This window comes from Canis lupus, chromosome 25 (genome assembly GCF_011100685.1).
Source record: "Canis lupus familiaris isolate Mischka breed German Shepherd chromosome 25, alternate assembly UU_Cfam_GSD_1.0, whole genome shotgun sequence".
In the NCBI taxonomy this organism is placed as follows: domain Eukaryota; kingdom Metazoa; phylum Chordata; class Mammalia; order Carnivora; family Canidae; genus Canis; species Canis lupus.
Window position 1 is genome coordinate 11,560,634 of NC_049246.1, and position 18,690 is coordinate 11,579,323.

The 18,690-nt window shown below is 34.1% G+C and overlaps 1 protein-coding gene across 7 annotated transcripts in view; it reads right to left on the reverse strand.

The window, feature by feature from the left end:
- The window catches only part of PAN3 (poly(A) specific ribonuclease subunit PAN3), a 134,925-nt gene that overhangs the window by 85,968 nt on the left and 30,267 nt on the right, over window positions 1-18,690 (reverse strand). For 5 of the 7 annotated variants that reach the window (XR_005378426.1, XM_038573387.1, XM_038573386.1 and 2 more), the window contains exon 5: window positions 9,002-9,163. The exons of the other annotated variants lie outside the window; for them this stretch is intronic. Coding sequence is in view for 4 of the 5 variants with exons in the window: in XM_038573387.1 (XP_038429315.1) it covers window positions 9,002-9,163 (162 nt within the window). In the remaining variant the exon portion in view is untranslated. The remainder of the gene's footprint in view (window positions 1-9,001; window positions 9,164-18,690) is intronic. 7 annotated transcript variants of the gene reach the window in all.

Sequence of the window (18,690 nt, forward strand, 5' to 3'; positions counted from 1 at the left end):
TCTCAATATTGCTCTACCTATTTATGTCAAGTATCCAGAGAAAGCTTAAGAAAAAATTACTCTCCCTAAAAAGAGTAAAAATATCCATTTAGTTGAGTTAATGAGTAGGACAGAATGAGACCATCACAGCATTCCAGAGAGACAAGAATTATTATATAGCTATTCTCTATATCTATGCACAGTTTCTACCCATAGCTATATAATAGTAAAACCTATTTGACCCATTGTATAGTAAGAGAGATTTATTTTTATTTTTTTTTAAATATTCTACTGACATTTTTTAAAAGATTTTATTTATTTATTCATGAGACAGAGAGAGAGAGAGAGAGAGGCAGAGACACAGGCAGAGAGAGAAGCAGGCTCCATGCAGGGAGCCTGATGTGGGACTCGATCCCAGGTCTCCAGGATCAGGCCCTGGGCTGAAGGCGGTGCTAAACCGCTGAGCCACCCAGGCTGCCCCAAGAAAGATTTATTTAGAGGCATTCTCTCTAACCAAGAACTCTGCCATATTCAGTCACAAGACTCAATATAAACTAAGCTTTTTCAAACATATTTCCATAATGATATTTTTTGTCATGAAACTGTACCCAAAAAAGTTTCAAGAGAATGCACAAAGCATTAAATTTCAGGGCTACCATCAGGTCAAATATTCTTATTGCCAGATAATCACTAATGAAGGTTAATTCATTCAATTATTTGAATAGCTAATACATAGAAGTACAATGCCCTGTACTAGGCACTGTAGAGAAGAAAAATCTATATAACATAGGCACTGTGTTCTAGAAGCTCAAAGACTGGCATTTCACAGGTATAATGTACCCTGAACCTAATTCCGCAATCCCAAGAGCTCAGAACATTCACACATGTGAATGAAATATTAAGTATATACAATGTGCCACATATTGTTAGCCTTTAAGACAAGTTATCTATACATTAATACGTTAGAGTGATAAAAGTGCTCAAGGTGAACAAATGCTTAATGTTGACTCATTAGGTAATAAGACAATATGCTCAAAATGAATCCTAAAGGACAAGTTTGCAGAGTCAAAACAGAAAAGGGCACAGCAAGCAAAGCAATATTCAAAGACAATGTTCAAAGGAAGAGGCAGAAAGAGCTTGGTACTCTTCACGGTACTACAAATAGTCCAGCAGGTCTACAGCAATAATCAGTAGAGAGATCAATAGGTACACCCTGGATAATTTCCTGAAGGATCTGAATTTTATCCTAATGACAAAGATAAGAAACAAGATCAGATAATCATGAGGTAGTGATTTAACAGTTAAATAAAAAAAAAATAAAAGTTAAGACTAGAAGCAGGAAACCAGATAATAAGTCTTACAGTAATAACAATCCAGATAAGAAATGAAGGTGGACCTAAACTATAACTCAGTAATATTAAAAGTGAAGACAATTTCAAAGTAGCCCAATTAACAGACCCTAATGGCTGAATGATGTGACAGATAAGGAAGATGGAAGCGGGAAGAAAAACTCACAAGTCAGACAACTGGGTGATATCAATAACCAACACAGCAGGCATAAAGTTGTAGGCAATGTGTGTGAATAAAACACATTTAAAGGAAAAGATGTGATGTTCGTTTTAGACATAATGAATTTTCAAAGTCTTACGCCATATAAATGAAGATGTTCTGAAGAAGCTAGTACTTAGAGTGAGAGCAAAGGACTGAGAGGATAAAAAAATATACATGAAAGTCAACTATGAATAGGGAGTAGCTGAAGTAATAAAGATCTGCTGAGACCCCTGAGGGGCACAGTGTGGAGTAACTAATAGGGTGAAGGAAAGAGCTTGGGAGAGGTTCCTGAGGACAAGGCAATAGACAAGAAGTCCTCAAAAAGAGACTAATGAAGAAAAGTCTAAGAGCTAAGTTCAAAGAAAGGAATGGTCAAAAATGTCAAAAGCAGCAGAGACCGTGCAAGAACAGATACTTTTGGTAGTCAGGTAACCTTATCAGAAAAAGTTTCAACAGATTGGTGAAAGTGAATGGCAAAACACTGGGAATTGAGGGTGAATTAAAGGTAAAAAAGTAGCAACCATAAGTAGGAAGTGTTTCTCAAATTTTATCACCATTTCCCAAACATATTGACTCTAAAACATTTCCTCAGGCAGCATTCCTTACTCCTGGAGTCCCAGAGCAAAAGAAACTTAAACATGGCATGTTCACAAGCTAGGAGGAAGAAATCATTATTGAGAGAGATATTGCCTAAAACTGTAAAGGGATAAATAATAGAATTGTTAGAGGGAATAAAGTCAGGCTCTGAAACATACAGTAAAGGAACACCTCTTTGTCTGAGACAGGAGGAAACACAGGAAGAAACAGTATGAACAAAAATGCTGTCCATGTGTCGAAAGCTACCACATTCTCATGAACTTTTTCCCTCCTGTGAAGTACATAAGTCATTTATTCAAAAGTCACAGAGAAGGGATGAGTAGGTTTGAACAGAGTGCTAAAGGCTTAGAATAGCAGCTATAAAAAAGAAAAGAAGTGATTTGGGGTCAAAAAGTAGTACATACATACTAATGCCATTATAGCTGCACCAAGAGTTCTAGGACTCTTCAAAGTCCTGAGGAACACTGAGTTTAAGGTTTAAGCTTCAACCTTATGAAATTCCAATGCATTCCATCTAAAGCCCAAACAATCCCATCTCCTAGGGCCTAAAGTCTAGAAATCACCTGAAATAACACTAAGCTCAGCAAGTAACTAAAGATTGGGGTATATCCAGAGAGTTTCCAAAACCTCCCGGGATATTAACAACCAACTAGAATTCACAGGAGAATTTGTAGGCCAAAAGATCTTAATGTGAGCATTCTTCTAATTAAATACTTCTTAAAAGAAATGCCATTTAATCAGACTAAAGAGGGCTAATGCCATCAAAAGAGATGTTGACAAGTATGAATCTCCTAATACAGTCAATAGTTTAAACCGTTCTCATTTATTTACATCACTCTGGGGGTAAGTTAAAACAACACTAACACTAATAATTTATGATCTATAACCCATTATTTCCCAAAAGTCTGAGACCAAATGAATATGGTTTTATTTAAACACGTCATTACTTTTAGGTAAATCTTAACTTGCAATATCCTGAGAAGTTAACAAAGCCATGCACTTCCCATCCTTTTATTCCAGTTGACACCCAATTCTTTTTTTTTTTTTTAAGACTTACTTATTTGAGAGAGAGAAAGAGCATGCACATGCAGGGGAAGGAACAGAGGGAGAGAGAGAAACCTCAAGCAGACTTTGCTGAGTGCATAGTCCAACCCAAGGTTCATTGCCACAATCCTGAAATCACAACTCCAGGCAAAATCAAGAACTGGACCCTTAACTGACTGAGCCACCGAGGAGCCCCTTAACACATAATTCTTAGGGGAAAGATGGGAACACAGTTATCTCTTTAAAAAAATAAAATAAATAAAGCATTTTTAAACTAATCTTTTAAAATATTCATGAGAGGGGATCCCTGGGTGGCGCAGCGGTTTAGCGCCTGCCTTTGGCCCAGGGCGCGATCCTAGAGACCCAGGATCAAGTCCCACGTCGGGCTCCCGGTACATGGAGCCTGCTTCTCCCTCTGCCTATGTCTCTGCTTCTCCCTCTCTCTCTCTCTCTCTGTGTGACTACATAAATAAATAAAAATTAAAAAAAATATATTCATGAGAGTTAGCATTAAAATGTGAGCCCCTAAAAGACAATTAATGTCACTGCCTCATTCTATACACACACTATCTATACACCATGTTGTCATGTATATCTGAATATAACTGATAGTACCCTAAATAAATATAAACAAAGACCAATTTTGGAGTGATAAAGTGAAACTGAAGGAACGGAAATTTAATATCTACTATGTGCTTGTAAATCTGAATCCTCACAATTCTGTAAGTGATAAAATATTTCAATCCTAAACAATGGTATTTGAACTATATAATAAAAACAAATTAAAAAATTGGATATTGACATAGAAATTGGTCAGGCAGAGAAATGGGTAAACATCCTAGGTAAAGACTGAGGAAGATAAAAGAGAATTTACACTTAGGTAAAATAAAGTATTGCTCAGGTGACCTTCCAGCTACCATCTGTTTGGTGTCTGGGCTAAGATCATGAGAAAATTACAAAATGGAGCAGCCCTATAACTTAACAACAGTGTCAAGAAGTAATTAACACTCTTACCAGGCTCAGAAGATTGGAAAATATCAAGAATACTTGGGCAATGTTAAACTCTGAGTTTTAAAAAAATGTAAGATTCTCTAACATTTCAAAAGAAATCACTACCCTCTATTCTAAATCAGTTGTGATAATAAAACTAAGCAATAGTAATATGGTAGCTATAATCCCAGAACCTACGATAAAAATTTTTAAATATATAAAAGTATTAGAATAAATTACCACAAATTACATATATTGCCTAATAAAAGGAAATTAAACAGTAACATTTGGAGACAAGATACATTAAGGGTACAAAAAGAGAATAAATACATGCTCAGTCTCAAATATTTACAATCCAATGAGAAAAGGCAAACAGGTAAAGAAACTTAATATAAAACAATGAGAAATAACTCTTTAAACAACACCAAGTATTATAGAAACAGTAAAAAGAAATTCAGGTGTTTAAGCAAGTATTCAGAGAAGGCAGTATATGAGTTAACTCTTGAAGGAAAAAGAAGATATTTTTTTCAGGCTTAGTTAACAATAGTACAGATGTACTAATATACAGAGAATGGACAATGTATTTCATATTATATGAAGTATGAAAAATTCCATCTGATTAGAATTTAGTATGTATGGATCATTAAAGAAAGATAGCCCTACATTAAGTAAAACAAGGAGATTTAAGAAAAATTATTCAGAAGATACCTTTAGGGTATAAACTATGTCAGTGTTAAAAAGGGAAAGAAGATGATATTGCAGAATTTTACAAAGATTAGAGATAGACAACATAATAAGAAAATCTCAGATTAAGAATTAAATAGACTTGGGCTAGAATCCTAGCTCTATCACTTATTAACAGTAAGATCTGGGGCACCTGGCTGGCTCAGTCAGTAGAGCATGTGACTCTTAATCTTAGGGTTATGAGTTTGAGCTCCACAATGGGTAGAGATTACTTAAAAAATAAAATCTTAGGGACGTATGGGTGGCTCAGTGGTTGAGGTCTGCCTTTGGCTCAGGGCGTGATCCCAGAGTTCCAGGATCGAGTCCTATATTGGGCTCCCTACATGGAGCCTGCTTCTCCCTCTGCCTGTGTCTCTGCCTCTCTCTCTCTTTCTCTCTCTTGAATAAATAAATAAAATCTTAAAAAATAAAATCTTAAAAAAATAAGGTTTTTCTAAATTGCAACTTACAATTTTTGTCAAATGGGTATAACATGTATTATTGTGGCAAAGCCTTAATATGATGACAAATAAATTGTCCAATGTACTGTCTTTCAATTAACAGATAGTCAGACTTTAATAGTTTCTTTCTTATGATAAATGGTAGAATGTGAGAGAGGATAGGAGAGAAGTTAAGATATGTAGCCTTAGTGATGGGACTGGGAAGATGGTAAAGTCATTAACTAAAAATGAACTACAAAAGAAACAGATTTGGAGGACAGAAAAATGCATGAGTTTAGACATGCCAAATCTGCAGTGTTAATGGGATACATATCTACATGCAAAGATATCAGAAAGTATAAAAACTCTTGAGTCTTGAACTCAGAAGACCGTTCTAACAAGTAACATTTTAGGTCTTAGGCATGCAAGGAAAAGCAAAGAATGAGTGAGCCAAGACCAGGAGCTCACAAGGAGCCAGGGGGTAAAACAAAGAGTCAAGATTACAAAAAGGAATGAGTTTCAAAAATAGTGAGGTAGCCATAAGTTTTAAGTACTGGATGAAACTGCTTCATTTTGGTAATTAAGGAGATCTCTGACAAACTGAGAGCAATTTCAGCAAAATTTTGATGGCGTCAAACTGCAGACACTGAAGGAATAAATGGGTGGTAAAGAAATCAGAGAAAAGAACAGAATCTATTCCAAGGGTCTTCAAATGGGAACTCCACATAGTAATGGAGACTTGATGGACATTATCAATATTTCAAAGAGACATCTGAAAAATAAATTTAGCTTTTACCACACTACGAAAAACTAAGGAAAATAATAAGTATCTTTAATTCTCTAGTTAGCATATTATATATATATACATATATATATAGACACACATATGTATACTTGTATGTATGTATTGAATGAAAGCATGAATCACTGTTTTACAAGTGTCGTGGTAAACAGGTTCTCTCATATCAGGAGATTCTTGATGGAAAATAAATAAAAAGATTATTAAGTACTAAAAGATGGGGGGATCATGGAGCTCTTGTAAGAAATCCAGCACTGAAGAGAATAAATGCAATTATGAATGATTCAGGTGGAAACCTTAAGAGAAAGTTTCTGTTGTTATTTCTGGTTTAAGAGTTTTGTTGGTTGGTTATCTTTTGTCTTCAGAAGTAGAAAAACTTGTTTTTCTGTGTTAGGTTGAGACTAAGAAATCACTGTGAAGAAATGTTTCCAGTTCCAGAAAGAAAGGTAATTAAAGATGACTGAGAACTGGATGGAATCAAGAGGAAAAAGGACCAACCTTATGAGTCCTGTAGTTATGCATGAGTTACAATCCACGAATAGAAAACTATGTATGCATTCTCCTCTAAAAGCAAGCTGCCCTACAGAAGTTCAGTTAACCAGTTAGGTAATTAAGCCAACCACAACTCTAGTTTCATAGAGGGTATATCACACAGAGGTAAAGAGAATTTAAAGTCTGACAAACAAGGGTTAATTAAGAAGCCTGCTCCTCTACTGACCACTATTTAACCTTAACCTTCCCTAACTTCTCTGAAGATGTTTCTTTATTTAACAATAACATTTCTCTCATCAGCTATCAGGAAGACCAAAAGAAACAATATATGTAAAGAGCTTAGCACAGTGCCTGACACAAAGTAAGCATTTAAGAAACAGAGCAATAATTACTAAAAATAAAATAAAAACATTTCTCTGACCTTAGGATTGAAAAGACCTAAGATTTAAAGGAAAGGAAACAAATGAAACAGGAAAGATAATGTATCTGGCTACTCAACTTTTATTGTGTAAGTTTTTTATGTGAACAAATTTGTTAAAAAGTATCATACAAAACTAAAAAAAAAAAAAAAAAAGGTAAAGAACTGATTCACATAAATAAGTTTTCTTACAGAACAAAAAGATAAAAGCCCCAGTAAAAACAAAACAAAACAAAACAAAACAAAACAAAAGGTACTGACATCCTTCTTGCTCTGCATAAACAGTATCAGGTACCCAGTTTAGGAATCCACAAATATAGTAAAAAGCATTTTTCAAAACTTCAACATGACTGATACTATGAGGTGTATTGTCCTTCCAATTTCCAACCAAGATACTAAGGCACACCTCATGTCCTTAAAGGAAAAAAACTATTTGAAGCATAAAATAATAATAGTAGTTGAAATATGAGATACTGATAACATAAATTCAATCTTTCGCACATTGACAAGTTTATCTGTTATAACTGTTTTAATTAAAAATAAAACATAATTCTAGCATATATTCTTACAGTAACCTAACGATTTTTCAAGGTATGCTAAAAAGAGGTGCCTCAAAAATTGTCACTAGGATAAGACAGGCAGTTGTGGAAAGGTCAAGAGGCTATACCCGTGCATTTATCAGTGTTTTACTCCACAGCCTCCAAGATGTCCAAGTTCCATTTGTATCTGTTCTTATAGTTAGGGTCCAATTTATTCTCAGACTTTCTTTTTAAAACTGAGAAGTAATTCTAACAATCCACATCAAATCTCTCTCCTACCAATCTAAAAAGACAAAAATCCAGTGAACTATATTGCTTTTTTCAAAACTTTCCAATGAAATTTTCAGTGTATGATTATGTGGACTCTCCCCCCGCCCCAACGTTTTCCTTACCTTTAGAAAATACTACAAAAATTTCCTTTGGGGCAGATACTATGTTTTGCAATATTTTTGGAGTTAACTCTTATTTCTGTGCCCAAGGCAATTTAAATATTGCTATGGTATTAATACTGAAAAGACCAAAATATTATGGAACCCCTTCATAACACAGTCAGTGACAGAAATAAAGCCAAGTTGTTAACTTTGTTATATCTTTTCTGTGTGTGGGATTATAGACTTTTGGCTAGTAATATATTAAAAATACCCATGTATACAGAAAGTTTGGGAAGAAAGATATTCTACTTCCACCAAAACTTAAATTTGGATTAAAAGATTTATATTTTAAAAAAAGATTTATATTATACCATTACCAACTTTCTAAAAATTAGAATAATTATAATCTAAATTAAAATTAAATATAATTCAAATTACTTCACAAGTACTTCAGAATCTTATTCAAAAGCTAGTTCTCGGGTTATAAAATCCATTTTCATTATTCAGTACTAAGAGTCAAGACTGAAATGTACCTGCCTTAATTCTGTGACGGCATCTATTGAAGTTGGTTTTAAAGCCAACACTTAACTAGTTTGTTTATATACAATTTTTATTTAGTAGTAAAAATGTACAAAATGTAAACATATGAAGCTTGTTTTTTTTTTGAAGCTTGTTAATCAGAAGGCAAATAACTGAGGTTTTCTACAATAAATTTTATAACGAATTTTAATATAGTACCCCGAATAACTGTGTGTATTAAAAATAACTGAACTTAAAACTGTTAACAAAATCCAAAAGGGGAAAGCTAAATTTAATAAAAGAATAGGAAAGTATACTACAAGCAGATAAAGCTCAAAAAAATCACCAAACGAAATCATTTAAGTGGTTAGTGGGCCACTAACCTTCCTTTGATTTGGGGGGGGGAAAAAAGAAGAATCACCTAAGGATACCTAAGAATGTCAACTAAGCCATCCAATCTCACACCCACCACCCCACACAGACACAGAAAGCAGCCAAGATATTCACTTTCAAAAAATGTCTAATAAAATTATTTTTACCTGTAAATTGTTTTCTGTGACTCTGTTCCACCAAACCATATTGATGGGTACTCCTGATTTACACCTGTCAGCAAGGCAGCCAATAGGGTTCTTTGCTTTTCGTGCCTTTGATCCCATCGGAACTAGCCTCTCCTCCAGCATCCCCAGGCGATACTTCCTTGGCTAGGAAAAAGAAGGAAAGAAACCAGCCACTCCTAACATCCCCCACACTAATCTAAACTAACATAACTGACATAGATGATATCAAGAATGGTGGAATAGGAAACAAGTAAAATTTCTAAGACACTTCTTCTAATGTCCTTATAACCACCCATCATTTCCCACCCCCACCCTCAATACACACCTCCAAAATTAACCCACAGTCCTAACAGGCTGAACAACATATTGATATAAAGCAACAGATGTTTTAGAAGTATACATTATAATTCGATTTTATAAAACCTTAAATGAATAGAAAATTTATCAGCAAAGTTAAATGCTTTGCAAAATGTTTTATACTGGCACTTACCTATTCTCACTGCAATATGAAGAAATGCTCCAAGGGCACCAAATACAGGTAAACAAATTCTCCAAACTATACCTTTTTCTGCTCCCCATTTTGCTATCTTTTTTCCTACTGACGAACTACCTCCACTTAAAAGCAGCAGCTAATTCCTAAGGAATTAATTTTTAAAATTTTTTTTAATTCTCTGCACATTAGGTGAAAGTACAAGTCATTGTGTCTTAAAGTGGGCATTCAACTTAAGGTACTCAATGATATAATCCCAAAATTTTTTAAAAAATTACACAAATGTCATGGGGGTCTTATGAATATCAGTAATGTAAACAGATTGATACTGAATAGCTTTTCCAATAAAAGCATACAGTCACTGGCAAACATTTTTAAAAAGTTAGTAAACAATCTTAATAGCGATTGGTAGGGTTTTTTTATATGTGAAAGTTAATGGTAGTTTCCACCATTTTACCTTTCCTATTTATAGCAAATTTGCACTAAATTACATCTTTTATGGGAACTTATATATATATTTCCCTTTAAGGAATGATCATTCTTGGGAAGGTTAACGAATTGAAGACCTGAAATATGAAAATCTATGTTTACTCACTGCTCTGTTCATGTCTGCTGAAGCAAATAGCTAAAATTAACTTTCTTCAGAAAAAGTGTCATTAGCCAGACAAATATATAAAATATAATTTTGGCCAATAGAGACAACCAACTTGAAGAAAACACTTCATTTCTAAATTTCAAAATGACCTTGCAAATAATGCCTATGGATATTATACTACACAAATTAGATTGTAACTACAGAAATGGGCCTCTACTAATAGTCTTTGATTTAAGGGGGAAAAAATTAAACTTGCCTAAGAAAGGCAACTAAACTACCTACCAACCCAATTATTATAGCAGTGGATAAATTTCAAGAGACTAAAATATTTCCACCTCTATGCAATCTTGCACCAATTCAATTACTCTCTATGTGACAAGCAACTTTTGTGGATGAGAATAAAAATGCACCTATCAGAACAATATTACAAACAAAATAATTTTAAAATAAGTTATTTCTGGTAATATAGCTCACAACAACTATAAGATTTTGACATACAGCAAAACTACTATACCTTAATTAAACTTTCACTAATTTAAATTTCTATTTTAGAAAATGTCTGGGCTAAAGACTATCCTAACTATCAGAAAAGTTCAATACATCGAAGAATATTTATTTAACAATAACAAAATAACAACCTGTTAAATAGGATTACTACAAGGGCACCTCAATTCTAGTCATATATTTGAAAGCAAGAAAATTGATTAAAATGTTCTTCTGTTTACTCGAATCCATCACAAATGCAGACTTGCTTTTGAGCTGATTATTACGATTAGCACAATTTATTTTCTTATAGCTGTGTACTAAATAATGTAGAAAAAGGCATTTAAATAAATCCAATGTAGCATTCTCCCTCTCAACAGCTCTCATTACATGTTTCTTATCTTTTCCAAAGAGGAATTCATCACTCTTCTGTCCACCCCAACCTTCAAATACCTAAAATTAGCCTAAGGCCTTTCCTCTTAAGTGGAAGAAATTCCCAAACATGTACCATTACAGACTTAACTTTCTTCAATAAATAGCCAGAGATTAAAATCTAATCTGAAAGTACAGCCTTCTATGTAATACTGAACGAAAAGACCTAAGGTATCAATACCATTGAAATTACCATCATAAGCAACAGAAAACAAAATGACATCTGAAAAGGGGTAATAGCACGAAGGTAAGGCAAAAAGATTACATACAGAAGTCTCACTGCACAGGACATAAATTATAGTAAAATCTCATCTGTAAATTAATCTCCAAATTACTTTAGCTATTATTTATCCCTTGAAGAAAAAAATGTATGTTCAACTAAACATCTAAGAGACTACTTTGTATCAGGAACTATTCTGAATATGTGAAATACAATGATGAATGACATATACATCTTTTCCTCAAAGAGGATATAATGTAGTAGGAAACCAAGTTCTGCAAACAGAACATACTCATGATATAATAAATGCATACATAATTAAAGTACCAATAGGGCAGAGAAGGTGATTACAATTCTAAAGGAGTAAGTGTGCCTAGATGAAGAGAGAAAGAGGGGAGATGGAGGGAGAGGAAAAACATGTATGTAGAGGAATACAGGCACTGTGGTGTTATATGAAAACCACAAGTATTCAGTCTACCTTTTGTAGAGGGCTAACCTTGAAGAGCAAAAGATGAGGCTTCAAATCAATGAAAAAAATAGTTCTATATCTAGACTTCATTCCATGGGCAATGAGGGAATTCCTGAAAGTTTCAAAATGAAAATCAAAGTGAAAACAGGCAGACAAATTCACAGGACTCTGACAGTAACCCAGGTTAGTGTTTCTCAACCTCAGCACTAGAGACTTTGGATAATTCTTTGTTGTAGAGGCAGTCCTGTGCACTGTAGCATGTTTTGGCAGCATCCCTGGCCTTTAACCTCTAGATGCTAGTAGCACCACAGTTCCAGATGTGACAACCAAATGTGTCTTCCATGTCACAGGGAGACACAACTGCCCCCATTTAAGAATCACTGGTGTAGGTGAAAGATGTAAAATAAAGGGGGCTGAAATGGGAATAGAACTAATAAGGTGTTGGGGAGAGACCTGCTAGATTAAAAACTAGAAGTGACTGAAAAATGGGGGCTAAGGAAATTGGAGAAGTCAAATAGAAAATAAGGAAATAAAAGAGAAAAACAAAATTTTATGGAAAATGTTTATTAAGCCCTAAAGTTACTACCCTAAAACGCTGAGATGTTATGATCCAAACCCCTCTACTACTCCAGAGCAAACAAAAGCAACAACCCTCTTCCCTTTTCCTTAGCTTTCAGTAAGCCTTTCCTAGACCAATCTTGAGAATGTGATAGTTAAAACAAAACAAAACAAAACAAAAATACAGATATGTCCCTTTATTGATCCTCCATTCCTGATAGCCTTTCCCATCCATGTATTTCTACTTATGGAATGGAAGCATTTGTAAATGTTCTGTCCTACTGGTAAATAATCAGCTAGTTATTTATCCCCTTCTAGTCAAACAACTTTTACTTTAAGTCTCAAGATTTACTACAAGAGTGAATATCATTCTTCACAAAATCTAAATAAACAGTACAATAAGACAGTAGCTGAAAATAGTTTTACTCTTTACATTGAGCATTTAAAAAAAAAAAAAAACAGGTTTGTACAAGCCTAAAGTATTCAAGGATCCTTTTGTATTCAAACTGTAATGAACCTATGAATCTTCTGGAGATGTTATTAAAATAAAGATTCTAGGGACGCCTGGGTGGCTCAGTGGTTGAGCATGTGCCTTGGGCTCAGGGTGTGATCCTGAAGTCCGGGGATCAAGTCCCACATCAAGCTCCCTGCATGGAGCCTGCTTCTCCCTCTGCTTGTGTGTCTGCCTCTCTCTCTCTCTCTCTCTCTCTCTGTGTGTGTGTGTCTCTCACAAATAAATAAAATCTTAAAAAAGAAAAAAAAAAAAAGATTCTGATTCAGTAGGCCTAGAGTGAAGCCTGAGACTCTGCATTTCTAAAAGGCTCCCAAGACTGCTAGTACTGCTGATCTGGTGACCACACTTTGAGTAGTCAAGTTCTAGAAAATGTCATAGAAAAGATCTAGGTAAGAAACAACTACTGGTCCAGACAGAAACTGAAGCCACCCCCTGAAATAGAGACAGAAGTTCAATAGTTCAACGTCCAAACTCTTGTAAAGCTTGACCTCGATACTTAGAGCCTTTAAGACCATTATTCATATAGCCCCCAGAACCCTGGCTCCTCAAAATATCTTACCCTGGTTCATAAAAGCCCTTTCCAATGGTTTAGATCTAAAGGAAATCCACCTTCATTCCTTACAATTGAGGGGAGTCTCTATGTCTGAAGAAAGAATGGTAAAAGCTAATTTTTAGGACTGTTTGAGTTCAAAAGCCTAAAAGTACACACTTTTTTTTTTTAATTCAGTCAACATTTCAGCATACGACTCTATGACCTTCTTCCTAGAAATACAAAAAAAGCTAAGATCTATTCTCTTCCCCTAAAAGTTCACAGTTTAGCCAAAGAAAAACCTATAAATGCCACACTTGTATAGTAAATGTACTTAAAGCTATCAAGCAACAGACCGATTTTTCAGTGCACAATTCTTTTGGTACAACTGCAAAACACCAATGCTTCTTAATACCAGCCATATGTTGTTTTATGTCATTTTATGTCATTATCTAATCAGTAATAAATTAGAAATCAAACTGTTATCCTAGTACAAAAAGTTTCCAATACTCTGAATTTTAAAAATCCCTTCTGAACATCAAAAATTGTGCTTTCACCTTTTATGTTCTGAAACAATGAATGATTTAAAGCTGCCATGATGGCTTAGCAGTTTAGCGCTGCCTTCAGCCCAGGGCGTGATCCTGGAGACCTGGGATCAAGTTCCACGTCAGGCTCCCCGCATAGAGCCTGCTTCTCCCTTTGCCTGTGTGTGTGTGTGTGTGTGTCTAATACATAAATAAAATCTTTAAAAAAATAAAATAAAATAAGTTGCTATGAATGACACTTCTGGATGATCTGCATTTTATTAGTCACAACATCTTCATATACTTAGAAAATAGTACAACATATATATGGATTATCACCTTTCAGACAATGCTAAGTAATTACATTAATTCATTACCTTTTGCTGTAATAACTCAGCAACCTACGTCCTGCCACTCCTGAGGATCTCAGGTCCACTAATGGAAATCTCTTCTCAAGAATTTACTATATATTAACTTGAAAATCAACCAGTATTTCTTTTATAACCCCTTCTAGCTCACAATGGTCTTCCATCAATTAATTAAACGTCCTGGTATTTTAGTATATTTGTAATTATAAGAACTAAATATAAGACTGTAATTCCATTAATTCAGTGGTTGATCTAAAATCACTAAGAAATATTGACTACAAACTGAATAAAAACATTTGAATTTTTAAAATAAAAAAATTAACTAATTTTCATATTATCATCAAGACAAGGAACTTCTTCCACCTAATTTATTACTTGGATTTTCTTTAAAAAATCTCCTACATCTCCTACTCCTACATCTAACTAATTTAGAATAGTAAATCCAGACTTATAAATCACTGTAGTGTAGGCTCCAATCATTTTTTCTCCATAGGTAATGGAGAAAAACAGGAAAAACCAGCTGCAAAGATTATGTTGTATTTTGTCCTGTCATTCATTATCATTAACTGTGGGCTTTTTGTGAAAACATATTAGGTTCCTTAAGTTTTCACTGTTCAAATAAAAATAAGAGTAGAATGCAATAAGTCAGTCAGTCTATGGAAAAACAGACTCACTGTTAAAGGATTAGGGGTAGGCAAACATCTGTAAACAAAAAAGACCTTTTAATTTGTGAAATCAATGTACAGGATGACAGGATGAAAACAGGATGGTGCTAAAACTCATCTAAATTATATCAAATAAAGCAAAAAAGGATTTACATACACACACAAACATATTTTTAAGCTCTATCATGAGTCAGTCCCCCAATGTTATCTGCATAAATTTAAGAAAGCCTACAAAGTAGTCATTACTTTAGTCTTTAAAACTTCAATAATGGGACACCTGGGTGGCTCAGCAGTTGAGCATCTGCGTTCAGCTCAGGACATGATCCCGGAGATCCAGGATCGAGTTCTGCATCTGGCTCCTGCATGGAACCTGCTTCTCCTCCCTCTGTCTGTATCTCTGCCTCTCTCTGTGTCTCTCATGAATAAATAAATAAAATCTTTTAAAAAAGTAAAAATAAAAAAATAAAACCTCAATATTACAGTGGAGTTCTATGCCAATAAAACCAAGATCAGTTGGAATACTCTTGCTAAGCAAGGTCACATCCAATTTCAAAAGAACTAGAACACCAAACTGCAACTTCTTTTATTCTTTTGCTTTAGAACAGAAATAGAATATAAAATGCAGAGAAATAAAATACCATGCCAAAGTTATTTTAGGTGAATGTGAATAAAAGTGTTTTTTTTTTTTAAGTCATGGAAGTTATTTCCACAACAATCAGCTGTAATAATTTTTAAAGTTTTTATAAAATGTGTTTCCATACCTTACCAAAACCAAAGATCAGGGCAGCCCGGGTGGCTCAGCGGTTTAGCACCGCCTTCAGCCCAGGGCCTGATCCTGGAGATCCGGGATTGGTTCCCACATCAGGCTCCCTGCATGGAGCCTGCTTCTCCCTCTACCTGTGTCTCTGCCTCTCTGTGTGTGTGTCTCTCTCTGTCTCTTATGAATAAATAAATAAAATCTTTAAAAAAAAAAAACCACCATCAAAGATCATGCTAAAATGCCTATTCACTTATTAGCAAATGGTTCCCTTTTTATTTATATGTGTACCCTTCCTTAAATTGAATCTGGAAATATAGCAGAGGCTCTTCAGGTCTGCTAAATAATATACTTGATATTACTCTACTATAATTGAACTTAAGGTAGTGGTTAATCAAAAGTAACCTCACACACATTCAGAAACAGATAAACACATTTTAAAATTGCAGAATCATAGGCAGTAGAAGACTGGAACCACCACCATTTGATAAGTAAATGGCACTATGCCAAGCACTTTCTATCCATTGAGGTATTTAATCATCATAATTCCATGAGACTGGCATAATTATAGAGCCACCTTTACAGATGAGAAAAGTGAGGCTTAAAAGAGGTTAAAATAACTTGCCTATAATCTCACAACTAACATAATGTCGGGCTCTGGAGTCTATACTCTTAACTATGATATTCTGCCTCCAATTTGAAGGAATTGGTTTCATATTCTGTAACACTCCTTTAACACAGTTCACTCTTAACACTATTCTAGCTAATCCTAAAATGACAAATACCAATTTCTAAATGAATCTCTCTACGAATCTAACCAGCATAAATGTGATCAATGAGAAACAAGAGCTACAGAGGTTCCACTCAACGAAATTAAATCAAGCAGCTCCCTGTTCCCATTTTCAAAATGAATGGAAAAAAATATTGGGAATTAAATAGAGCTGGGGAAATTACAGTTTAGGTTAAATTTAACTATAACTTAGGCTAGCATGTTTGTGGATGAGAATTCTAAACTCACCTCTACTAATTCATTACTGACTCCTACCTTCATAGGAAAATAATCACCAGTGATGCCAAACTATTAAGATCAGCTACTCCACTTTGTAACTACAATGACCAGAGAAGAGTAAAATGAACGAGTTACTAGTTCCTAAATCCAAGCAGTAAATGCACCATAGGTTTACTAAATTGTCATTATTAGGTAAGAATTAACTCAAAACGAGATAAGGAAAAGCCAACAGTATTTACACATTGTATATAAAATGCATGCTGTTTCAGTTCACATATTTAAATATGGTAAACCATCAAACACCAAACCACCACACACCTCTAAAAAAACAAAAAACAACAACAAAAACCCTCTAAAACAAAAATCTTTTATAATCAGTCAGGAGAACAAAATTCTCTTACAATCATAAATTTGGAAGATTCTTGACTCAACAAAAGCTAAGTGGTCACTGCAAACCAAGTAAACTCAAATACAGAATGTAGTCAATGGTTGAACTTTTAATTTGTTAAAACAAAATTTAATCTGTTCTTTCCAAAGTGTATCTTGATCTCAACACAATCATGGAAGTCCAAGCTGGAGTACTCTTTATTTAGCAGGAAAACAAAATTAACTCCTTCAAAGTTAAGCCCTTTTCTATAACAACTATCATATGTCTAAATAAGTTTGAGTCTAACATTGCTTGCATAGCATTTTAAAGAACAGGTTAAGACTGAAAGTAAAAACAACAGAAAGAATGTCACATTTAAATCTGACAATTAAAATGCAGAGAAGGTTTAGATCATATCCATTTGCAAAGTGAAGTTAATTACTATAGATCATTAGCAATAAAATGACAGGAGATTCAAATTACATGAAAACAGTCCCTTCAATTTAAAAATCACTGATTCAGCAAATAGAGAATTACCATGTTATTTTAACAAAATGAGCTTAATATTTTTTTCTTTTTAAATGTACTTAATAAGAGATCATCAGAACATGTGTGACATTTTAAAAGTGACAGCATAAATCAGTTGTGAAACTCAAGACCAAAAACAAAATGGGAGGAGGAACTGAAACATCTGATAGAAGAGGTATAAATCTCTAACACACCATGCTTACAATGCAATTTAAAAAGGATAGCCAAAGAGAAAAATGAGCAAAGGACATTAAAGACACACCAATAGCCAATTAACATAAATGAGAAGTTCAACAACACCAGTAATCAAATTTAAACGATGAGAGGTTTTTTTGCCTCATACAATGAAAAAGATATGAAATACTTTGACATCTCTGTGTTTTCAAGGTTGTTGGAAAACCAGCATCTATGAGTAGGAATATAAACGTGCAACATTTATAAAAGGTTATCTGTCAATATCAAAAGTTTAATTATGTATTCTATCCCTAGAAATTGTGTTTATAGAAATTTTAACCGAGATAATCACATAAATGGAAAAAGAAACAGGCATAAGGTCAATGTTTCATGTCCCTCATTGCATATTGCCAGTAGCCTCTCTCCACTACCTGCTTTTCCCCTTATTGAAGACTCATTTTATCTCTCATATTGCCTTCAATATAGACTTTTTGTTTTCTCTAAAATGTAAATAATTATCTATATCATTCTAGATAAATTACTTGATCTCCCAAAACTTTCATTTCCCAACTCTATAAAATGAGAAAAATAATCTCTCTAAAAGACCTGTTGGGGTGATTAATATAAAATAAAAAACATTAATTTATGAAAGAATTAAGTTTACCATATTCCCTGAAACAGATACAGAAAATCATTATCAACATAAACAAAATCAAGTTTCTATCTGTCTGCCACTACATTGTGAGAAATCCCCAGAAAGATTTTCATCAAATTTGAAGCATGTGTTTGAGAAGCTGACAGCGATGTGGGAAGAAGTAAAAAAAAAAAAAAAAAAAAAAAAAAGGTTGGAGGAAGGCCTGAACAACTCAAAGAAAAGATGGACATCCTCTGAGCAGCTTCAATGGGCAATTATAATACAGCCTGATCCACAGTGAGCCGCAACAGATATTTATTTATTAACAATAGTTAACAATTCCCAAACAACGCTA